This window comes from Ranitomeya variabilis, chromosome 4, assembly GCF_051348905.1.
Source record: "Ranitomeya variabilis isolate aRanVar5 chromosome 4, aRanVar5.hap1, whole genome shotgun sequence".
NCBI classification, from domain to species: domain Eukaryota; kingdom Metazoa; phylum Chordata; class Amphibia; order Anura; family Dendrobatidae; genus Ranitomeya; species Ranitomeya variabilis.
The window spans coordinates 279,700,132-279,726,273 of record NC_135235.1 but is presented as its reverse complement, the minus strand read 5'-3'; the positions used below and the strand labels follow the sequence as shown (position 1 = coordinate 279,726,273).

General features: G+C 42.7%; 1 protein-coding gene across 16 annotated transcripts in view; it reads left to right on the top strand.

Moving 5' to 3' along the window:
- The window catches only part of AGRN (agrin), a 487,688-nt gene that overhangs the window by 345,780 nt on the left and 115,766 nt on the right, over nucleotides 1–26,142 (top strand). For all 16 annotated transcript variants that reach the window (XR_013213195.1, XR_013213196.1, XM_077250009.1 and 13 more), the window contains 3 exons: nucleotides 5,504–5,704; nucleotides 22,581–22,732; nucleotides 23,084–23,189. Coding sequence is in view for 14 of the 16 variants with exons in the window: in XM_077250009.1 (XP_077106124.1) it covers nucleotides 5,504–5,704; nucleotides 22,581–22,732; nucleotides 23,084–23,189 (459 nt within the window). In the remaining 2 variants the exon portion in view is untranslated. The remainder of the gene's footprint in view (nucleotides 1–5,503; nucleotides 5,705–22,580; nucleotides 22,733–23,083; nucleotides 23,190–26,142) is intronic.

The following is a 26,142-nucleotide window of genomic DNA, read 5'->3' as shown; positions in this document are numbered from 1 at the left end:
CGCTAAATTTTCCTAGACTGATTCCATATATGTTTATCTGTCAAGACTTTGGGGAATGTCAATGGGGCCGACCTTTTTTTGAGACCTTCTGTCAAATGTCTAATTAAAGAAAACCTCTCCATAGATTGCAATCATTAGAAAAATACTTATTGTTTAAATCAGGTTTTTGTGTTAATTTTTTTAATTTTTGGCAATTTGTTTTTTACTTATCACAATATTTATTAGAAATAAAAAAAATAATAGAAATCTTGAAATTTTCACACTGGCCACTGGGGCATTTTTTTTAGACTACTGCACTTGTACATTAGCCACAATGTTCAAACTCCTCCCCTATCTTTTGCATCTAATGAGCATGTGCAAAGGTCATTGGAAGAGGACCTGTGACATCTCCTATTGTGATTGATGGATCCTGTGTATAGATATGTAATCTGTCATTGTAATCCTGCCTCTGATGATAAGGAGTCTGCAGAAAACTCTTCCAGGAAGTAGGAGTCAAAAAGAAGCCCCAGTGGCCAGTGTGAAAACCACAAAAAAATTTTTTTTTTTTATAAAGATATGATAAAAAAAAATTGCCAAATGAAAAAAATACATGTGACACAAAAACGTGATTCATACACTGGGTCATTTTTTGATGACCGCTTCTCTGAAAGTTCAACTGAAGATAGGACAGACTTCTTCTTGGCAGACAGGACATCTAGCCCCAGGACTTTATTTTGTGATTTTTCTCCAGCATCAAACACTCGTACATTCTGAGATTTCACTTTCTTCGCAATAGGTAAAAATAATGCAAAACCGAGCCGAGAGCATTTCTTCCACATTTATTTTTAAACCTCTCAGCTGTGGAAGGGGCAGACATGGATGCGGCATTAATCTTCATAGTCTCGGCGTTAGAGTAATGTAAGTGCCCATACCTTATAAATAGGAGAAAAAGGAGAACACAACCAATCAAAGAATTGGACTGACTGTCGCCGGCAAATTACTCTAGTTTCTAGACTTGCCAGACACCATGTGAGTAGCAGTGAATTACAGGGGACATTAGCGTGAAATGTTATCAAGACCTGCAATTTTCCATTTTTCACAATTTTTTTTTAATGAATTTCTTAGTCATACTTTACAAATGTCCTCCGGGGATGTAGTAAAAATAACGTTGTTGTTTACGAGGAGTCGGCATTCACTAGATGAAGCTGTCGGCGATTCAACCAGCAATAGTTTTCTTTTCATCTATTGCATGCGGAGCTCGATAAAGACTTTCTTCATTTACAGCACAGTACCTGTGATGGGACCGTCATGTCATTTATTATGGTGAATGATTCGAGCCTCGGTCGTTACTCCTAGAGGCTCAAAAATAAAAGTAATGAAACTTTATTATGCCCGAAATACTTAGAAACATTGGTGATTTAAAGGGACCTCGTGGTCAGGATAGCCTAAATTCATGGGATCAACACCTCATAATGACCCCTTGTTGGTGTCCTCTTCTTTTCTTTGGAGAAATGGCTGCACTTTGGAGTTAAAGAAGTCTCGATATTATGTGCTTAATAATCGCGGGGAATCTGTATTCTTCCAAAGGTGAAGGCGCCATTCCAACAGATTATTGGCAAAGTGCCATTTAATGGAGCTGTACCTTCTGGACAAAGACTTTGTAAAAAATGAGGCTGTGGCTATTTCTTCCCTAACACACTGCAATCAAATGTTATTTTCGCAGAGCAATTTGCACAGCCACTTATATTCCCCATAGCATATGGGCTACCTTTACAGTGGGTCTTCACTCTCACTGGCTTCAAACCATTTACTCCCCCTCCATAATGTCAAAATGCCTCAAAGACGTTGTCTTCTTTGAGAAAACGTTCCCTATATGAATGGATTGTTGAAAAACAAAAGCAAAAATTAACAAAAATGTAAGGGATAAGGGAAATAGGAGAGTCAGCTCACCAGATCCACGTTGTAATGAAGCTGTGTAAGTGTTCACATGGAGCCAACCAGGACCAGGACAGCAAAGAAAAAAATCTCCAGTGAAGAATCAGATGGATAAAACTTCAGAATTTATTTAGATATCATAAAACGCTAGCGGTTCCTCCAGTGGTCTCCAACCAATGCGTTTCGACTATGCCTTAACCATGAGTAAAGCGTAGCCGAAACGCGTTGGTTGGAGACCACTGGAGGAACCGCTAGCGTTTTATGATATCTAAATAAATTCTAATGTTTTTTTAATCTGACTCTTTGCTAAAAATTAATAAACTGCTCTTTACTCTCCATCCCCCGGTCTAGTGCACCGCTGCTTCTGTCTCTGTTATTTGGCTGCAGCGGTGACATTATGTTGATGTCTCTGCAGCCAATCAATCACTGAGCACAGCGACTCTGCTCTTGTAGCTGGCATGAGCCGCTGAGTTCAGGGAGTGGTTGCAGCAACGCCATCATGGTGTCACCTCTTCAGCCAAATGACGGACACGCTGCAGTGGACCCCGGTAAAGCACAGGATTTATTTGTTTTTCCAATGAAATGGACATATAGGGAAAAGTTTTCTGAAAGGGGACAACTCCTTTAGTAACTTTATGCCCGACCTAACTATATTCATGTAGGTTTACCGATGGTGCAGTGAATACTATGTTGGTACTTTTGAAGCTTGATGCTTATAAATAAATAAATAGAATTCTTAATAAAATCATTTTAAAATCTGTGAGTTTGTGTGCCGTTAGCTTCCACCCATGACTTTGCTCATACTTTCTTTGTATAATGCCAGCCTACTGGTGATCTGTAGGCTGTCTGTGTCTTATTAAAAAAATCTCTGGAATTCTTTTATAGCCTCTTACACCAACAAATAAGTGGAGCTATTGTCTAGAACTTCGGTGAAGAATAAAAGCTTCAGTACGATCACTCACTGTTTGCCCAAACTAGTTTTAATACACAAAACTCTGTATTAGTTGCTGAATCTAGAGCAGGGCAGGCATGTTTATACAGTTACTTTACATCCTCATGGATGGGTATTGTCGGATTCGAATAAGGCTTGTAAACGCAAGCAATTTTGCAATTTACTGCTTATTAAAATTTTCAGCCGTTCTTGAGATATCGGCGCTTTTCTTTTCTTTCCTGCCTGATACCTTGAAGACTGACCACCGCTGCTAGACAGCAGAGCACGCGCTGTGCTTTCAAACTCTTTTCTATTGAGCTTGCAAGCACGGTTTAGAAGTTGGCCAGGATCGCTGGACTGCGCTGATGTAACACCCCAGGTAACCGTTTGTTACAGTGTCATTGCTTTCCTCACGGGGAGAGTGATCTCACGCTTGGAAGCAAGGAAGGATCCCATTAACAGGTATTCAGCACATACAACACCGTTCTAACTCCAGGCCAGAAGGGGGAGCTCTGCACCCGACTTCAAGGAGCTGCTCTCTCTGGTCGGGAGGAGGAGTCAGTTGCTAGGCCGTTGCTAGGCAGTTGGGGAGAGATAGTCAGCTGGTGAGAAGAGAGCGAGGAGTGAGGAAGGAAAGCTGGGGTCGTGCAGATGAGTGATTCTGCAGCTCCTGGGAAGGAAAAAGAGAGCAGAGAAAATTGTAATTTGGTTGAAAGGAGGAAGAAGCAAAGGCGATTTGAAGAGCTGGAGAGAGAAGTTGAGACTGAACTTCCTCCACGCTGAGCGCATATACCGGTAGCCTGAAGTCCAAGGTTGTGAGAATAAATTCATGCCCCACAGCAGAAACCGGCGGACAGTTGATTGTAAGTTTCCTGTCCACCATTGACACCTGAGGACACAGTAGCAAATAAAGCCCTGGTTGTGATAGAGATCCTGTAAAAAGACTCGAGTTACCTGTCATACGGATTAGTGTCCTACCTAAAGGGGGACAGAAAGAATGTGAGGACCTTGTGTGAGGCCTAAGGCAGCAAGGGACTACAACAAAAGAGCGCTAGAAGGAAGGTTTCCAACCCCACCTGGTTAGGGGGATTCCTGAGACACTTCTAAGCCGGCCGGACTACCACTAGCACCTGTGATCCGGTACCCTGGATTGTGGCTTCCTGAATCATACAGTAAATCGGTAAAGAGACTGCAACCCTGTGTCCTCCATTTGTTTCCACACCACCTACCACCTGTCCCTACTACATCAGGCCTGGGGACTCAGGTTCACCTGTGGGAAGCCATACCATCCCAGCTGCAATAACATCACCCCAGCGGACCCCTTTAAGCAGCATCGGTCACTCCTGACCGAATACCACAGGTGGCGTCACGAACTTTTATTATTCAACTAACCCCTTTAAAGACCTTCCCTTTAGCATGGGCGCCCAGGGCCACGGACCGGGCCGCCGCCGCCGTGACACATCCCTTTAAGTACCAGACCCAGTACCAAGTACCCCACGGCTCTGGCGGGTGTTCCACTGACATCTCCTAATCCTTGACAGCTTTAGCGTATTGCTTACAAGCTTCTCAGTGGTGGTCGGTCTCCTAGACAACAAGCTATAAACAAAACAAAAAAAAGGAGTTAATATCTCAAGAACGGATGTAAATGTAATGAATGGTAAAGTTGGACTCTCCGACAATATACATTTATGATGATGGGAATAACCTTTTCAGAGGGGCCGGTAATTAGAGCAATTGTTCCTGATCATTGGTCCATAAAGATATGCCACCAATCACTAAAACTCTTGATCATTGGCTGAAAGGATTGTTTATGCGAGCTCTAAATCTCTTTATGTAAATGGAGGATGTGCTGCATTGACATGCAACAGAAAAATTTGTATTTCCGTATGTTAAGGGGCCCTAATTAAAAGATAGCACTGATCAACTTGTTATATCACAAATTGGCCCATATTAAGTCACCTTTACGGAATTTAAATGAAATGATTGAGAATTAAATAGAATCGTTGCCTCATGTAAAATAATCCTTAGCGAAGACTTTGTTCTGTCAATGGCCCATAGTAGGTGACCTGGTACTCTGTGTATTTAAAGGGAATCTGTCATCAGGTTTTTGCTAATTAATCTGAGAGCAGCATAATGTAGGGGCAGAGATCCTGATTCCAGTGATGTGTCACTTGCTCAGCTGCCTGGTGTAGTTTCAGTACAATCAATGTTTAATCAGCAGCAGATTGTCACTGCAGGACTAGGTGTCATGTGCCAGGCAGTCCAGCTACTCTATGTAACCCTGCCCCCACCACTGATTGGCAGCTTGCTGACAATGTGGAGTAGAGTTCCCATTCAGTGGTGTGGGTGGGGTTATACACAGCTCAGCATTCTGAGCACTGCTACATCTACTACACGAAAAATCGGGATTTTATCTCGATTTTATCAAAATTGCACCATGGAGTCCAGTAAGTGACACATCACTGGAATCAGGGTCTCTGCCCCTACATAATGCTTCTCTCAGATTCCATAGAAAAAATCTCTGTTTTGTAAACCAGAAATCCACCATTCATGATGAAACTTGATCTTGCTTTACCAAATGATGGAAAATTTAGCAGCATCTTCTCCTAGTAGTGAATCTTATGTATTTTTTTTGCTTTCTGTCTCATTGTATTTCAGAGACTTGTGGAAACACCATCTGTGGCTTTGGTGCGAAGTGTGTAAACAACCAGTGCGTCTGCCAGCCTTGTGAGCGCCAGCCGTACCTACCAGTGTGCGGCAGCGATGGAGTCACTTATGACAACCGGTGCGCACTACAAGCTGCATCCTGCAAGCAGAAGAAGAAAATAGATGTTTCTCGAGCTGGGTCCTGTGAAGACGGTAATTCAATTTCCCATCTGAATTTCCTGTTGTTAGTTTTCTATTAGAAAGGGAGGAATACAAAATCTATCATGGGTTTTCGGAGTGAGGTCAGATTTAGTCACACTCCACAAGATTGTCTCTGCTTTAGAATCAAGTAGAAGTAAGCAAGGGAAAAAATTATGCATGCACCAGTGATTAATACCACCCATGATTTTAGGGTGTATTTTCACCAGGGCCAATTTGGTGCAGTTTTTAAAGTTTACTTAAGTACATTTTCAGACTAAGTTGGTAGGAATAAATGAGGAATAATACCATTTCTGGTAATTGTATGACTTGTATACTGCATTTTAACCAAGCTCCGTGTCACGACTCTGACCAAGCTCCTTCCCTGTCCCTAACGCTAGTTGCGCCCTAGCTTGCTCTGTTCCCTGGATTACTTCTGATGGTGAAGATGCCGGGGCCACATACCTTGCCTTAGCTCCTGAATCCGCCCTCAGTCTGTACCCTTCTTCCACCCAGGGAAGAGCGGAGTAGTAGAGTACCATAATACACCAACTGGACTAACAAGGTAATACGAACAGGGATAAAGGAAATAACAAACATAGAAATATACACACATAAACAACAGAGGTACTTTCATCTTCGAAACGTACGGCACATGGATGTTTGAAACCCATTCATTATCACAGACCCATTCATTGAATCTCTGAGAATTGAACTAAACTGGTGGAACGTCTTTGCTTTTTGTTTGTTTTTTTTGCTCAGTTGCTCATTGACACTATACAATTCCTATCTGTATCTTTGGCGTACAACCCTCTCTAGTTTTTGGAGATCTAGAAAAACTTGGTTCAGATTTCAAATGTCATTTATTTGGCCGGAATGATTAGAAGTTTACTTGCTTGTCGCTCAATCTTCCGCTGTACGTTACATAATCCTCTTATTCCATATTCTTTTCACATCCCGGATGCATCACAAGCCTCATCCTCGTGATCTCTGAATTTTCTAATTTTATAATGAGTTTTAGTTGGGAAGATGGTGCAGGTGTGCGGATAATAGGAGGATTACAGCACCGCTGGCTTCTGTTTCTGGTGTGCTGACACATCAATACTACTCGATGGAGCTCAGCTGCACGCAAAGGAAACTTGCTGGAATTTGCAGAACTGTTCATATACCAGACACTCTGTAGAATTGTAATAATTTCTGGAGAAATTATGTTTTTACATTTATTTTTTTTTTTTACAGATTAGGTATTAATAACCACAAATGAAACCGCTGAAAAGGTTATTGTAGACGTGTCAGGCTTGAAATCTACCCATCCCATGACATTATGCGTCCTATTTTAAATTAAGACACTGGGTGATATTGGAAAAGTAACGGCCATCGCAGCGTCTTCTTCATTAAAGGGGTCGTCTAATTCCGATTTAACGACATAATGACTAATGCAATTTTTTTTCAAATCTCACATGTCGCTCTATACAGCTTTAACTCTGGACTGTTTCAACATATCCTAATGAATCTCAGACTGTTTTTTCATGACACGTTGTACTTTATGTTAATGGTAAATTTAGGTGGATAGGTTTTGCTTTTATTTATAAAAAAGTCTGACGATCAAAAAAGTGACAAAAATGAAAAACAAATTAGCAATTTTCAAATTTTGAATGATTATCCCTTTGATCTAGATCGTCATGCCACACAAATTAGATAGTAAATAACATTAACCTTAAGTCTGCTTTACATCAGCACCGTTTGTCAAAGGTCCTTTTACCTTGTTAGGATGTTAGAAGGTTTAAAAATGTAGTAGTATTTTTTTTTTTTTTTTTAAGGAAATTTACAAAAGATTTTTTTAGGGACCTATTCAGTTTTGAAGTGACTTTGGAGGTCCTATATATTGGTAGACCACTTAAAGTGATACTTTTGTAAAAGCAACACCCCTCAACATATTAAAAACTGCTGTCAGGTAACCTTACAGATGCTCTTCAGGAATTAATGAAAAGTGGAATGGCAGGAATGAAAAATGTTATTTTGACCACCTTAACTTCTAACCAGGTCACTATATCCAGCATACTCGAAGGCCATGACATGACCTGACAGCCATCATGACCACACAATCATGATCTCAAGGTGCTGATGGGGTTAAAGAGGAAGACCCCACACTCTGTTAACCATCTAGATACTGCAGTTACTGTCGGCAGCAGCATCTGAGGAGTTAAACAGCCATGGTCGGAGCCAACTCCGATCGTGGCTGATGCAGCAGGGTATCATCTATAGTGTACAGCTGACAGCTTCTGCATTTTCATCTGTCGGGGAATGGTGTTCTCTTATCTCAGGTCAGTAAAAAAGACATATTGGTGGTCACTAAGGGGTGAGTTAAAAAAAACAATGCTAATGCAAATAAAGCAATACTTGCCCTACTCTCACCCTCTATGATTCTTCTTCTCCGACTCTCGTGTCTCTACCAAACTCCATACTTCCTGTTTAGTCTGGTCAAACTTGTGACCAAAGCATTTCACCACTCTGGGCAGTGATTGGCTGCAGCAGTCAAATGCTCAGACCAAGCAGGAAATATGGAGACCGATGTGAGAGCTTGACGTCTTTGGAACAGGAGTGATAGGGGTTTGTTAAAGGCGTTGTCCGCTGATAATCCCTTCTTAATAGCTGCAGTCTGCAGGAAATAAAAAAGTGCATACCTACTGGATCGGTGTCGCTCCTGCTATCTCCCCGCCATCTGTCCAGGTTGTCATGTGACATTATGTCACATGGCTCTTGATCGGCTGCAAGCCTTTCAGCATTCCGGCAGAATAAAAATCTGTTCTAATGGAATAGAGGAGTCTGCAGCCGATCAGTGGCTATGTGACAGGACAATAACATTGTCCTTAGGATAGGTCTTTAATATCAGATTGGTGGGGGAATTTGATACCCGCAACCCCATCGATCAGCTATTTTCTGTACCAGCGGGATTTAAACCGTAAATAGAGCCGGAACTAGACAATTCTGGACACTGCATAGTGGATGTTACCAATAACTTCAGCTCAACTCCTATTAAAGTGAATAGAAGTATGGATCACCCCGTTAACGTTTGCTGTCATAGAAATCAATATCTGACCAAGCTGGTGTGAATTGATTTGCTCATCTCATTTTATCGGCCACAACAGCGGTCTGTGATCGCTGCATGGAAGAGGGAGTACTGACTTTTACCTTCCGGCATCCCTGCCTCTTCTATTGATTACCTTCCCTGGCCCGACTTAATCGTTAAGGTGTGATAATCAGAAGAAGAGCCACAGATGCCTCCGGATAAGAGGCGGTCCTCACTATCCTGATCCAATGGCCAAAGAAAATTCTCATGGCTAATGGAATGGGATTTGCAAATACATTTGCACCAACTCTAAAGACTGATATATATTATTTTCATATTTTCATTTTGCATTTGATTCCAGGCAATGTAAGGGTGCAGTCAAGTCCACTTATTGAGATTGGCAAATTAACTCCACCTTGAAACCATTAGTTTTTTTCCTTTTTCTCTTCAAAATGTACATGATGTTCTGTAAATACGCAAGCTTTGGTTTGTAAAAGTGACTGTGCACTTCTCTCTTCTGCTCAGCTAGCCATTTATAATGCATTTGTTTGGCACGGGAAGGTGGGCACAGGCGAGAAGAGGTTTGGGCAGCTGTTGTTTATGCGGCACCTGTGAGGTAGCACCTGAATATGAGTCACTTGGAAGGACATCTATTCCTGTTCATATTGTTGAAGAGAATGACGCTATCATCGCCAGCTCCGAACCTCATCCCCAGAGAAAGAGACATTGGCAAACATCCTTTTTTGTGTCTACTGCTTGTGCTCTTCATGAAGTGTCAATTACAGTCCTTCCCAGGCCCGAGGTATAAACGACAGTCATGTCTTTGACTTCTTGAGGGTTATTAGGGGTGATTACCAGCACATTACAGCAGATTGATGGCTTTTAAGATCAATGCTGGAGCTGAAGACCCTGAAGATTAGTTGACTAGTGAGCTGATGATGGAAAACAAAACTTTTAACCATTTTTTTCTTTCATAAAACCATATTTATTTTCCATTTTTGTGGTTTATTTTAAGGTCTCAATACACATTAGCTAGTTGTTGGCATAACAATAGTTCAGCTTGATTTTAAGGGGAGAAAGGTGCTGCCAAACAGCTCTGGTAGGGGCTTATCTCCCAGAGAACAAAAGTGTCAGTCAATTAATTTTATACTGCCCCAATATCACCTGTCAGAGGAGAATCCGGACCCCCATGCACATTGCCCAATCCCATCATTATCGGAGACTTTAGTCTACTGTGCAAGGGGAACTTTAGCTTTTTAACAAGCACGAGCAACGCTGAAGAAAATTTCCTAATAGTGGTACATTATGGAAATGCTGTAGTGTCTCTCACTCACTGTAGGGTTCAACAAATTCAGCCATCTTTTGACCTGAACCTTCACCCTTAGGGCGCAGTCAGACGGCCGTGTAAATTGGACTGAGATCAGAACGCAGTGCAGGAACTGGCCGGCAACGCTTCCGACCTGAGCGTGTCAGCGTCATATATTGCTATGCAGCAGTAACACTTGGGTCGGGAGAGCATCCGGACAGTACGTGCACTGTATTCCATCCCGGTCTGATTTACACGGCCGTCTGACTGCGCCATTACACAAGCACGCTTGGCTCAGTTGATCACTATGTTGAGGTCTCTCTTGTGGTCTGCAAGGGAGCTACTTTCTGAAGGCCATAAAAAGGGGTTCAGAGGGAGCCATTGAGTATAGTGAGTTCAAAGACTGCAAATTTGGACTCTGTTTGACCTATTTTTTTCTGGAGGTATGTATCTTTCTTTCATACTGGGCACAATAGCATAGTCTGCTGTTAGAAGAGAGAAGAGAGGGGACAGCATAGCAACGAATATAAGGGTCTCCATCCTGGGAGATGGTTGGCCCATTCCTTACTTGCAAGAGTTGTAATGTCTGTGGTGGTGGGGGTCCTACATAGGTTCACAATACCAAGGGGAATAGGTAGACGAGGTTGACCACCCTACATGCCCCAAATAGCCTGCATGATCTGACTGTCTGTACTGACTTGTCGCCTGAATTCCCCAATATTGACAGATTCAAAAGACCCTGGACAGATGGTCAGGGTAGGTAAGGATCCAGCATGTCTGATTTCATGTTGCCGATCCTTTGGTCATCCCAGATATATAGAAAACGCAGGAGACCTCTACAAAATGGGCTCTTCTGTTTTTGCCAAGACGGCTGCCAGCTGAAGAATTGACCAAACCATTGTTTGGTCGACAGGTACCTAATGTGTAAGTTGGGCTTTAATGTAGGCATACTATGTCAAAATTATTCTGTGTATACAGCATGAAAAATTAATCCAGACAGTACAGAATAATACGTATCATAGCTAGCCCATGTACAGAAATCAAAAAGTTGAAATACCAGTTTTATTTCTGACATAGAGGAAGACACGGATAGTGTTAACACGATATCCTTCAATTCCTTCCTCGGAATCACTTCGAACAGATCTGTATTTTTAGTACTTTTTGAAGGCGACAAAATGACTAAGTCTGTACATTTCAGCACATCTGGTAGACCTAGGAAATAGAAAATCCTGCCTTTTCGATGAAAGTAAACGACTGTGTATTTTAGGTCTCTGCACTCTTCTGAAAGCAAACATTGACCCAATATGTTCATCGTAACAGCCTCCATTGGGTGACGGAGAGATGATGATTTTGGTGTAATCTCTCTGTTGTATTCTGCGGCGTGTTGGAAAGTGACGAGGATGAACATTTCGATCCCGTAGATCTGCTCCGTCTTTCTCCGGAGAGCCGCACAGTGCCAGATAATAAGGGTATATTTGACTGGTCTCCTAGCAACGCTCGGAGGGTGATTCCGGCTTTCGGGTGATCGGTTATGAGCGCTGCCTTTAATATCCCGTCTCATATTCAGCGCAAGTGTAATTACCATGAGTTCATTAGCGCAGCATGGCTTGGATGAAGCTGGGGATGTGCAGGAACAGAGTATAGTGGGGCCGGATGGGGGTATAAAGAAGACGAGGCTGCTGGCTTAGAGAAGACTTGAAAGACAGACTTTTATCGGCATCCCTTGCTTTCATCTCCTGATAACTGGTGATCGTTTTGCGTAAATAGACCAGGGAGGATTGATACAGTGACGCTTTAATTTCACACTTCACATCCTCGCAATATCGGATTCTCATGTCCCAGAATATTTCCTCCCGTTGTATCTTACGATCTCTACTTCTCTAATTATTATTATAGGTAACAGTACGCTTTGAAAATACCCATGGCGTCGTGGAGATTTTTCTACACAATCAGCACATCCGTTCAAGTAGCTTTGTTAATTAGGAGTTCTCAGCGCTTCTGCTTATGCCGTAAACCCCTGGCGTCAATGTGAATGCTGATGACAGGCGACGTCCAAATGGACCATGTAGTTTGCTCATTTTGTCTGTAATTTCTTCATTCTCAGAAGTTTTTTTTGTTCCTTTTCCAGAACAGTAATTAAATACAATATTATTTTAAAGGGAATCTGTCAGCAAGATTTTTCCTTGTAATCTGAGAGTACCATGATATAGGGGGCTAAGACCCTGATTCTAGTGATGGGTCACTTACTAGGCTATGTGATGATGTTTCAATAATATCAGAGTTTAATCAGCAGGAGATTATCACTACAGGACTAATTGTCTTGTGCTCCTAGTCCTTCTGCTCTGTATAACCACACCCCCCACACTGATTGGCAGCTTTTTCTTAATGAACAGTATACATGGGGAGCTGTCAATCACTGGTGTGGGCGGAGTCGCACAGAGCTCAGCATTTAGAAAACTGGTAGATTTGCAGCAGAGAAAACAATAATTTTATCAAAGCTGCACCAAGCAGATTAGTAAGTAACACATCGCTGGAATCATGGTCTCTTCCCCTACATCATGCTGCTCTCATATCAAATAGCAAAAACCTTTTGACAGATTCCCTGTAAGGTTAAAGAAGCCCTCCTACTGCCATCAAAATTTGTATCCTCTAGTATATTGCAGTCATCATATTATATAGCATTGTGTACTTACAATTGCTCATTTTCCCTTTCTACCCAGCTAATTCTTCTCTTTTCTCTATTCTATGTAGAAACAGGAAGTTTTTTTCCCTGCATGAGTCATTCCCCTCTTCACCTCCTGACCCAGCTGCTCCCTCCTCCCTCTGCCAGGGACTTTTGCAGTCATGACTCATGCAGGGAAAAGAGACCTCCTGTTTCTACATAGAGCTTAGAAGGATTCAGCTAATCCGTTTTTAATCATTTGATGTCATAAACCTAATGGAAAAGAGAAGAATTAGCTGGGTAGAAAGGCAAAATGAGCAATTGTAAGTACACAGTGCTATATAATATGATGACTTAAGAGCATGAAAATTTTGATAGAAGTGCTTCTTTAAATAAATGGGCAACCATATGGCCGAAATGGGAGCTGCTCTGCCTTTAAAGATTTTTACTGTGCCCTATGGAGGAGTGTTTCTAGGACCTCTCCGGCTCATTAATATGCTCCAATGGGTGTATGGGCTGGAGCTGTTTTCATGTCCTTATTCTGGACATACTTTTTACACGCTCATTTGGCCAAAAGCAAATCCTCTCTACCCTGAAGACTGCTGTGAGTGCGATCTATGTCCCACAAGAACAAAAGGATTGGCCATATTGAAATGAAACATGCCTGATCCATTTTTATCTGTCCTATAAACCCTAGATGGTTGGATGATCCTAACGAAAATTCTGTGTTGGGTCTACACCAACCTAATGTACGGCCACCTTTAGTGTGATGTTCATGATTTCTAGGACTACTTGACTCATATTGTTCCTGCCAGATATTTAGTCATTTTCTTTGAGTTCAGTTGCTTCTTTTCAGACACGTTGAATAGGCATATATATTACAAGCTGCCATAGAAAAATACATGTTCCCTCACTACAGGTCCGGATGTCCGTTGATGTCGCCCTTAACTCTTCTGCTTTGTGAATTATACTTTCATTGTCGGGGTAATAAATGAAAGAGGTCAATGAATGGGTCGGGGGTTAAGACTCTCATCGTACACTTTGAGAATAAAAATTTTGTGTTAATGAAAAAAAAAAGGATTTTACCCTATTGTGTGCTATTCATGTAGACTGACAGCAGAAAAGCGATATTTTTCTCCCGGTCGTGAAGATGCTTGCAGACCTGACGCTTATTTAATAGTGTTTCTCATGCTAGGAACTCATTACCCATTGACTTTAGATGACTTTTTCTTGTATTGTCTACAGGTTCCACTTCCACTAAAAGTTACTTATTTTAATAGCAAATGAAGAAGGGTTTTGAAAAGAGGCCAACAATAACAGCGTTACATTTACTGAAAGAGCCGTTGTGACGGGTCTGAGTCGTTCATCGCGAGGGGCGAAGAGCATGAATGCGCCTATTTATTTATAATTAAGGGTTGTGCTCGGCGGATGGCTCCGATTGAGACAATTGGTCACTACATCAGCTCAATGATTTCAAAGCTTCGATTAGTGCAATTTTCTATGTATTTGTTCAAGGTCTACTATTACATTTCTTACATGTCTTGCCATGTCTTAGACCTGCCACTATTGCAATAATGGAAAGGCTAAGAGCAAGACTTTTTAATTGCTCACCTCGGTTTATGAATGCCTTTACCTTGTGAATTTATCCAAGTAGGCACAAAATAAGACAGCAGAAAACCACGGATTGAATTAATGGGGTTATCATCAATCTTTTAAGGACTTTTTTTTAAAAAAAATAAATGCATGTATTTATGAAATGTGGTGTCATTACATTTTGCACCAATTGACTTTTATAGGTTATTTTTTTTCTTGAACATTCAACTTTGATGTGGTCTGTCGTCATAAATCAGCTAAGAGGCGCTTAGAAAAAAAACAGATTAAGGCTACGTTCACACGATCCGTTTTTTGCTGCGGATCCGTAGCGGAATTGCAGCTACGGATCCGCAGCCGTTTTCCATGCAGGGTACAGTACAATGTTACCCTATGGAAAACAAAACCCGCTGTGCCGACGATCCTTTTTTTCGCTGGAAAATCCGCGCGGATTTGCCAACGGAAAAAAGAAGTACCATGTCAATTCTTTCAGCGGATTCCGCTGCGGGTTTCCAACAGCACCAATAGGAAACTGCAGTTGGAAACCCGCAGTGGAATCCGCAGAAGAAAAAGGACACAAATCCGCCGAGAGAAGCACCGCCGTTTTCCACTGCGGATTTCCCCGAAAAAGGACCGGAAAAATCCGCAGTGAAAAACGGATCGTGTGAACGTAGCCTAAAAGATCTAAAAATTCTCCCAGAAGAAGATCAATGACAATGAAGGTTAACTCATTCCATAGCCAGCAATAGATAGTACAACACACAGGCAAACGGTACAACGTTTTTAATGGAACCCAATTGCGAAAATAATTTTGAGCCCCAAATACATGCATTTAACCCCTTCCCGACCCATGATGCCACGTAGGCGTCATGAAAACCCGTGCCAATCCGACCCATGAAGCCTATGTGGCGTCATGGAGTGATCGCGTCCCTGCAGATCTGGTGAAAGGGTTAACTCCAATTTCACCCGATCTGCAGGGACCGGGGGAGTGGTACTTCAGCCCAGGGGGGGTGGCTTCACCCCCCCGTGGCTACGATCGCTCTGATTGGCTGTTGAAAGTGAAACTGCCAATCAGAGCGATTTGTAATATTTCACCTAAAAAACTGGTGAAATATTACAATCCAGCCATGGCCGATGCTGCAATATCATCGGCCATGGCTGGAAACCCTGATGTGAGCCCCCCCACCCCACTGATCGCCCCCCCAAGCCACCGATCTGTCCCGTAGTCCCCTCCGTCCTGTGCTCCGCTCCCCCGTCCTCCTGTCCGCTCCCCCCGTGCTCCTATGCCACCCCCCTGTGCTCCGACGCCCCCCCGTGCCCCGATCTCCCCCCCTTATACTTACCGAGGCTCCCGGTGCCCGTCCGTCTTCTCCATGGGCGCCGCCATCTTCCAAAATGGCGGGCGCATGCGCAGTGCGCCCGCCGAATCTGCCGGCCGGCAGATTCGATACAAGTACATTTTGATCGCTGTGATAGGTTCTATCACAGCGATCAAAATAAAAAAATAATAAATAATCCCCCCCCTTTATCACCCCCATAGGTAGGGACAATAATAAAAAAAAAAAAAATATTTTTTTTTCTTTTTCCACTAGGGTTAGGGTTAGAATTAGGGGTAGGGGTAGGGTTAGGGGTAGGGTTAGGGTTAGGGCATGTGCACACAGTGCGGATTTGGCTGCGGATCCGCAGCGGATTGGCTGCGGATGCGCAGCGGATTGGCCGCGGATCCGCAGCGGATTGGCCGCTGCGAATTCGTAGCAGTTTTCCATGAGGTTTACAGTACCATGTAAACCTATGGAAAACCAAATCCGCTGTGCCCATGGTGCGGAAAATTCCGTGCGGAATCGCTGCGTTGTATTTTCCGCAGCATGTCAATTCTTTGTGCGAATTCCGCAGCGTTTTACACCTGTTCCTCAATAGGAATCCGCAGGTGAAATCCGCACAAAAAAACACTGGCAATCCGCTGTAAATCCGCAGGTAAAACGCAGTGCCTTTTACCTGCAGATTTTTCAAAAATCGTGCGGAAAAATCTCACACGAATCCGCAACGTGGGCACATAGCCTTAGGGTTAGGGTTGGAATTAGAGTTAGGGTTGGAATTAGGGCTAGGGTTGGAAATAGGGTTAAGATTAGGCTTGTGGTTAGGGTTACGGATAGGGTTAGGGGTGTGTTGGGGTTACAGTTGTGGTTAGGGTTGGGATTAGGGTTAGGGTTAGGATTAGGGTTAGGATTAGGGTTGGGATTAGGGTTACGGCTGTGTTGGGGTTAGGGTTGTGGTTAGGGGTGTGTTGGGGTTAGGGTTGTGATTAGGGTTATGGCTAGTGTTGAGCGATACCGTCCGATACTTGAAAGTATCGGTATCGGAAAGTATCGGCCGATACCGGCAAAGTATCGGATCCAATCCGATACCGATACCCGATGCCAATACAAGTCAATGGGACTCAAGTATCGGACGGTATTCCTGATGGTTCCCAGGGTCTGAAGGAGAGGAAACTCTCCTTCAGGCCCTGGGATCCATATAAATGTGTAAAAGAAAGAATTAAAATTAAAAATATCGCTATACTCACCTGTCCGACGCAGCCTGGACCTCAGCGAGGGAACCGGCAGCGTTGTTTGTTTAAAATTTGCGCTTTTACTTGGTTACGTGAAGTCCCGGCTTGTGATTGGTCAGGGCGGCCATGTTGCCGGGACGCGGACCAATCACAGCAAGCCGTGACGAAATTACGTCACGGCTTGCTGTGATTGGTCCGCGTCCCGGCAACATGGCCGCCATTAACCAATCACAAGCCGGGACGTCACGGGAGGCTGGACACGTGCCTATTTTAAAAAGCGCGCGTGTCCAGCCTCCAGTGACGTCCCGGCTTATGATTGGTCACGGCGCCCATGTTGCCGGGACGCGGACCAATCACAGCAAGCCGTGACGAAATTACGTCACGGCTTGCTGTGATTGGTCCGCGTCCCGGCAACATGGCCGCCATTAACCAATCACAAGCCGTGACGTCACGGGAGGCTGGACACGCGCGCTTTTTAAAATGGGCGCGTGTCCAGCCTCCCGTGACGTCCCGGCTTGTGATTGGTTGCGCCGCGGTCAACCAATCACAAGCCGGGAGGCTGGACACGCGCGCATTTTAAAATTTTAAAATGGGCGCGTGTCCAGCCTCCCGGCTTGTGATTGGTTGATCGCGGCGCAACCAATCACAAGCCGGGACGTCACGGGAGGCTGGACACGCGCCCATTTTAAAATGCGCGCGTGTCCAGCCTCCCGTGACGTCACGGCTTGTGATTGGTTGCGTCTCCCATGTGACTGCGACGCAACCAATCACAAAGCCGGGACGTAATTTTAAAATCCTTAAGGACCTGAAATTACGTCACGGCTTGCTGTGATTGGTTGCGTCTCCCATGTGACTGCGACGCAACCAATCACAACGCCGGAACGTAATTTTAAAATCCTGAAGGACCTGAAATTACGTCACGGCTTGCTGTGATTGGTTGCGTCCCGGTCACATGGGCGGCACGCAACCAATCACAAGCCGGGACTCACGTAAAGGAAAGAAAAGCGCGAATTTTAAACAAAGAACGCTGCCGCTTCCTTCGGTAAGGTGCAGGCTGCGTCGGAGAGGTGAGTATAGCAATATTTTTTATTTTAATTCTCTCTTTTACACATTTTTACATTAATGTTGTTTCGATACCGATACCCGATATCACAAAAATATCGGATCTTGGTATCGGAATTCCGATACAGCAAGTATCGGCCGATACCCGATACTTGCAGTATCGGAATGCTCAACACTAGTTATGGCTACAGTTGGGATTAGGGTTAGGGGTGTGTTGGGGTTAGCGTTGAAGTTAGAATTGAGGGGTTTCAACTGTTTAGGCACATCAGGGGTCTACAAACGAAACATGGCGCCACCATTGATTCCAGCCAATCTTGCGTTCAAAAAGTCAAATGGTGCTCCCTCCCTTCCAAGCCCCGACGTGCGCCCAAACAGTGGTTTACCCCCACATATGGGGTATCAGTGTACTCAGGACAAACTGGGCAACAACTATTGGGGTCCAATTTCTCCTGTTACCCTTGCAAAAATAAAAAATTACTTGCTAAAACATAATTTTTGAGGAAAGAACAATTATTTTTTATTTTCACGGCTCTGCGTTATAAACTTCTGTGAAACACTTGGGGGTTGAAAGTGCTCACCACACATCTAGATAAGTTCCTTGGGGGGTCTAGTTTCCAAAATGGGGTCACTTGTGGGGTGTTTCTACTGTTTAGGCACATCAGGGGCTCTGCAAATGCAACATGACGCCCGCAGACCATTCCATCAAAGTCTGCATTTCAAATGTCACTACTTCCCTTCCGAGCCCTGACGTGCGCCCAAACAGTGGTTTACCCCCACATATGGGGTATCAGCGTACTCAGGAGAAACAGGACAACAACGTTTGGGGTCAAATTTCTCCTGTTACCCTTGGGAAAATAAAAAATTGCTTGCTAAAACATCTTTTTTGAGGAAAGAAAAATGATTATTTATTTTCACGGCTCTGCGTTGTAAACTTCTGTGAAGCTCTTGGTGGTTGAATGTGCTCACCACCCATCTAGATAAGTTCCTTGGAGGGTCTAGTTTCCAAAATGGGGTCACTTGTGGGGTGTTTCTACTGTTTAGGCACATCAGGGGCTCTGCAAACGTAACATGATGCCCGCAGACCATTCCATCAAAGTCTGCATTCCAAAACGTCACTACTTCCCTTCCGAGCCCCGGCATGTGCCCAAACAGTGGTTTACCCCCACATATGGGGTATCATCGTACTCAGGAGAAACTGGACAACAACTTTTGGGGTCAAATTTCTCCTGTTACCCTTGGGAAAATTAAAAAATTCTGGGCTAAAAAATATTTTTGAGGAAAGGAAATACATTTATTATTTTCACGGCTCTGCGTTATAAACTTCTGTGAAGCACTTGGGGGTTCAAAGTGCTCACCACACATCTAGAAAAGTTCCCTTGGGGGTCTAGTTTCCAAAATGGGGTCACTTGTGGGGAGTTCCTACTGTTTAGGCACATCAGGGGCTCTGCAAACGCAACCTGACGCCCGCAGAGCATTCCATCAAAGTCTGCATTTCAAAACGTCACTACTTCCCTTCCGAACCCCGACGTGTGCCAAAACATTGGTTTACCCCCACATATGGGGTATCAGCGTACTCGGGAGAAACTGGACAACAACTTTTGGCATCCATTTTCTCTTGTTACCCTTGGGAAAATAAAAAATTGTGGGCTAAAAAATAATTTTTGAGAAAAGAAAAATTATTTTTTATTTTCATGGCTCTGCGTTATAAACTTCTTGGGAGTTCAAAGTGCTCACCACACATCTAGATTAGTTCCTTGGGAGGTCTAGTTTCCAAAATAGGGTCACTTGTGGGGGAGCTCCAATGTTTAGGCACACAAGGGCTCTCCAAACGCGACATGGTGTCCGCTAATGATTGGAGCTAATTTTCCATTCAAAAAGCCAAATGGCGTGCCTTCCCCTCCGAGCCCTGCCGTGCGCCCAAACAGTGGTTTACCCCCACATATGGGGTATCATCGTACTCAGGACAAACTGGACAACAACATTTGGGGTCCAATTTCTCCTATTACCCTTGGGAAAATAAAAAATTCCGGGCTAAAAATCATTTTTGAGGAAAGAAAAATTATTTTTTATTTTCACGGCTCTGCGTTATAAACTTCTGTGAAGCACCTGGGGGTTTTAAGTGCTCACTATGCATCTAGATAAGTTCCTTGGGGGTCTAGTTTCCAAAATGGGGTCACTTGTAGGGGAGCTCCAATGTTTAGGCACACAGGGGCTCTCCAAACACGACATGGTGTCCACTAACGATTGGAGCTAATTTTCCATTCAAAAAGTCAAATGGCGCTCCTTCCCTTCCGAGCCTTACCATGTGCCCAAACAGTGGTTTACCCCCACATGTGAGGTATCGGTGTACTCAGGAGAAATTGTCCAACAAATTTTAGGATCTATTTTATCCTGTTGCCCATGTGAAAATGAAAAAATTGAGGCTAAAAGAAATTTTGTGTGAAAAAAAAGTACTTTTTCATTTTTACGGATCAATTTGTGAAGCACCTGAGGGTTTAAAGTGCTCACTATGCTTCTAGATAAGTTCCTTGGGGGGTCTAGTTTCCAAAATGGGGTCACTTGTGGGCGAGCTCCAATGTTTAGGCACACAGGGGCTCTCCAAACGTGACATGGTGTCCGCTATCGATGGAGATAATTTTTCATTCAAAACGTCAAATGGCGCTCCTTCCCTTCCGAGCCTTACCATGTGCCCAAACAGTGGTTTACCCCCACATGTGAGGTATCGGTGTACTCAGGTGAAATTGTCCAACAAATTTTAGGATCCATTTTATCCTGTTGCCCATGTGAAAATGAAAAAAATTGAGGCTAAAATAATTTTTTGGTGAAACAAAAGTACTTTTTCATTTTTACGGATCAATTTGTGAAGCACCTGGGGGTTTAAAGTGCTCACTATGCTTCTAGATAAGTTCCTTGGGGGGTCTAGTTTCCAAAATGGGGTCACTTGTGGGGGAGCTCCAATGTTTAGGCACACGGGGGCTCTCCAAACGCGACATGGTGTCCGCTAAAGATTGGAGCCAATTTTTCATTCAAAAAGTCAAATGGCGCTCCTTTCCTTCCGAGCCCTGCCGTGCGCCCAAACAGTGGTTTACCCCCACATATGAGGTATCAGCGTACTCAGGACAAATTGGACAACATCGTTCGTGGTCCAGTTTCTCCTTTTACCCTTGGGAAAATAAAAAAAATGTTGCTAAAAGATCATTTTTGTGACTAAAAAGTTAGATGTTCATTTTTTACTTCCATGTTGCTTCTGCTGCTGTGAAACACCTGAAGGGTTAATAAACTTCTTGAATGTGGTTTTGAGCACCTTGAGGGGTGCAGTTTTTAGAATGGTGTCACTTTTGGGTATTTTCAGCCATATAGAACCCTCAAAAAGACTTCAAATGTGAGGTGGTCCCTAAAAAAAATGGTTTTGTAAATTTTGTTGTAAAAATGAGAAATCACTGGTCAAATTTTAACCCTTATAACTTCCTAGCAAAAAAAAAAAATTGTTTCCAAAATTGTGCTGATGTAAAGTAGACATGTGGGAAATGTTATTTATTAACTATTTTATGTAACATAACTCTCTGGTTTAACAGAATAAAAATTCAAAATGTGAAAATTGCAACATTTTCAAAATTTTCGCCAAATTTCTGATTTTTTCACAAATAAACTCAGAAATTATCGACCTAAATTTACCACTAACATGAAGCCCAATATGTCACGAAAAAACAATCTCAGAATCGCTAGGATCCGTTGAAGCGTTCCTGAGTTATTACCTCATAAAGGGACACTGGTCAGAATTGCAAAAAACGGCCAGGTCATTAAGGCCAAAATAGGCTGAGTCATGAAGGGGTTAAGTAAAAAAAAAAAAAGTCCCCAGTAGTGTACATTCCCGTTAAGGTTATAGGGGGTCATATAAGATGGGACCCCAATCACATTCATACTTACTGTAGGAGAGATATTGGTGCATGCACATGGCCTTCTCCACTAAAATATTGTAGGAATTAAGACAAACCAATTCCCTTAGACTTTAATGGCCTCCTCTTCACTCTTTCATGGGTAAAATATAGACATATCCATATAAAAAGCTCCCCTGTACCCACTGGATAACTGGTTCTGCACATCTGGTTGGGATCAGAAAAACTGAACAAGAAATAAAGGCGTGTATAGGGGTTCTTAGGACCCCATTCAGCAGAGGATCTGGGCAATTGCCCACATTGCCGTTCCTATAATCTAGCCCTAAGAATAACTGTAGGATAGAAGAATGACTTACATGGGCCGGAGATCTGCTTAAACCCAATCTGCTCTTGCAATCTGTAGCAGCATGCTTAGTTGTAGGTGACAATTTCCACGGTGTGTCCTATAATATTTTTGTTATTTTTGCTCAACCAGGTAAAAAAAAAAAATTTTTTAGATTGCTTACCACGACCACTGTCCCTTTCTCCTTTTTCTTAACGGTCCTCCAAATACTAATGAGACTCTTTTTTATTGTATCTCAACACGTCTATATTATTTGGTGTTTTCATCATCTGACTCCTCTGACCAGTGTCATGGGGTTTTCTCTTTTGGAGCGGAATTAAGAATTCGGTGGATTAAATGTTTTCCACATGGAAGAGTCAATGCTGTCCAGTTGTATGGAAAGTCAATCTTCACTTGCATTGTTCTCTCTTCTAGAATGTGGATCTGGAGCTGCTGGATCAGGGTCTGGTGAGGACAGCGAATGTGAACAAGATCGTTGTAGGAGATACGGCGGCTCGTGGGATGAAGATGCTGAGGATGATCGCTGCATCTGTGATTTTACCTGCCATGCTGTGCTGAGAAACCTGGTAAGCATTCAACGGAAAGGCGTTGCAGAAGATCCTATAGTCCACTACATTTCTATATTAATAATAATCGGTCCTAATTTGTAGCATGGTTCCAACACCACCATGGAGAGACGAGAATGGAAGTTTAATGGGAATTTGCCAATTCATTCCACCCCTTGCTCAGGAATTTCCCATTAGATAGTGTTAAATCAGAATGATCTCCCCTTGGATATCAGTTTCTTTTATAGTAGAGCATCGCTATATGTATGTGGTTTAAAGCTGAATAATCCAGTATAATGAATTGTGGTAGTGAACGGACCAAGATGCCGCCATACATAGTCATGGGTCGCTCCTCTACTGTATCTTTCATAGGTGTGTGGCTCGGATGGTATAACTTATTCTAATGACTGCGAATTAAAGAAAACTCGCTGTGAAAGGCGTCAAGACCTATACGTGGCTGGACAAGGTCCCTGCAGAGGTGAGAGACAGGATTATTATAATTTTCAGTTTCCACTAATCCCTTCCCTACTGGGTTTTTTTTTTTCCTCTTGATTTCTTCTGATCTGCGATAAGATCTCTGACCATTTACAAGCTTTGCAGATTCATGAGCCAAATCTCTTGGCACAGAATTGACTGCAGGATTTGGATTATTGTCATACAGCTGACAAATGATAGTAAGCAGATGAGAGGCTTATTTGCGCAAGAAGTCTTTAAACATGAAACTCAGTATTTAAGTTCTACAGTGACTGAAAGTCTCGTGGCAAAGTGCAGACAAAGTTTCCTTGCACCATTTCACTTTTTCAAAAAATCACATTGGAATATTTGGTGGTCTCAGTGGTGTAACTAGAGCCCGATGGGCCCTGGTGAAAGATTTGGACATGCCCCCCCCCCCCACAAACCCAACCCTGCACCACAGTTTGCCTAGTTACAAGGGCAATTGTGGAATTATTTGTTCATTTAGTGGGGGGCACATTCTCTCCCTCATAGTTTCTGCAAGCAAGGGCACACAAATTATAGTGAGCATGTGACTTAATGGGGTACTAGATATGGTTGGGCTCCACATCCTTTACTTTTGGGTTGTGAAAACTTATAGAGGAACTCCATTGTTAGCAAGGGATGAAATATTGGTCCAAGAGTCATGGAAAGGACAATGCCCGGGCACCATAATGGGAACCCATCTCTCTCCTTTGCACGCCACTGTGCGGGGTCTACAGACCATAAAACCTTCATTGTGATGCAGTGCTTCATCACACTACAGAAAAGGACCGTACACATGGTCCTTTATATTAAGCACTTGCATTGTGATTTAGATTAAACTCAATTTGTGCTAGAAAATGTCTTTTTTTAATGGATCTTTGATGCATACAGTTTTGGTGAGATTAATTCATTAAAATTTATGATGTGCATTCAGTCAATTGGCAACTGTGCGCCAATAATTTACTAGGTCAAAATCATCAGTCAGCTGTAACCTCTGGCGCGTACTGAAAAAAAAATCTTTTGTTAATGGCAGCATTTTACGACAACACAGGGAACGGATTTCATCAAAGTAAAATCAGATTTATTTATTTTTTTTAACATTGTGCAAATGAGAAGTTCACATATTCTCGGGCCGCAGCACATTTCGAATAAAGCCGGATGTTACATTGACGTGGTGCAATCGAGAGAAGGTTAAAACAGCTTTACGCAGGCAATCATAGACTCCAACTTCATACTTTACATGTCCTAACATATAATCATGGACTCCTTCCTGGCTGTAAATTACAGAACGACCAGGACAAAGAGTCCAATTCCAGGAGCCGCATTACAGATACCGTAAATGTAAAATTCTTCTCTCTTGCCTTGTACTGTATGAACATGTGACAAGTGATCCCAGCTACATGTAATAAATATAAATTGTAATTATGCGCAATAGTTCCTCCAACTACAAATAACATTCATCTCCCCAACCATAAATCATATCCCTTTATAATAGCCATGTAATACAAATTAAATTCTCACTAACCATGAATAATAGTTTAATCTACTACACATAATGTTTCCACCAACTCTAATCCTATCAACCAGACGTAATAATTAAACAAACTTGTAAAAGTAAAAGCCTCAACAACTATTTGTAATAATTATGTCAGCCATTATTAAGAATTAAAACTATAACTAATTTCCTTTTTAACTCCTTTAACCCCGAACGTGGTTTGTACGTTAATGACCAGGCCAATTTTTAGAATTCTGACCACTGTCACTTTATGAGGTTATAACTCCGAGTTGAAATTCCGTGTTGCCCAGCGACAGGCCCAAAACATCACTGCTCTAGAGGAATGGGCCAACATACAACCAACAGTGTGTGCCAACCTTGTGAAGACTTACAGAAAATGTTTGACCTCCGTCATTGCCAACAAAGGATATATAACAAAATATTCAGATGAACCGCCATTGAGATGAACCGCTAGGTAATGCCTTGACAGCTAAGCAGACTGCACTCTCCCTCCTACCTTAACAGACACATTGTAACAAATGGTCAAGACAGGAAAAATATTCAGAATTGAGAGTCCTCAGTCCTCAACTCAATTCTAAATATTTTTCTATCTACCGGCTAACAAAGTACAAAGATATATATCTTTCCTGTATCAAGACAGGAAAGAGATTTGCACTGTTACAGTATTTAACTCACAGAGGATTGCATAGACTGGATTCACTGTGTACTGCTTCTCACAGATGAGGGGTAGTTAGGTGCGTCCAACCTTACCTTTCTGTAAATATTAAGTACTCTTTATTTTTCCAAATTAAATACCTTATTTCTAGAAAGCTGCCATTATTCCCAAGGGGTGTCATCCACATAACAACCACTCCCGACAGAAAACTGCGAAATCTTCTATTTTTATTTTTTTTCAAGTCGGTCATCTGGCGCCATTTGCCTCAGGATGACAGTACGGAGTCCAATTGTTGTATAATATTGAATAGTTATCATCCTATTCAGGCTGAGAACACATAAACAGGACTTGTCACCAGGTCAAAAGTGCACAGTCTCGGCGTTTATTTTTTTCCCGCTGCTCTCCTGAATATTTAATATTTTTCATTTAAATCTGCCTTTGGTTCCTGAGATTTGGACATTTGCTTAAAGCTAAAGTGTATGGGCTTTACAAAGGGGCTCACTGGATCCTCAGGGGTGTGTCTTTAGGCTGCTCTGCATGCCACACCTACTTAGTAAAGGCCATAACAATTAGCCACAAATAAAAAGGCCCATATCTCTGGAACCATATGACGGATGTTAAAAAAATGAAAAACTGCAAACTCGGGGGATCACATGCAATAAAAGAAGAGGTAAAACTGGACACTTCTGACCTGATGGCAGGTTCTAGAACTTTAGACAATCACTTTAATAAGGTTAAATTGAGTGCTTGCTCCATTCGCATCAGGTACTCGGCTATGAAAAA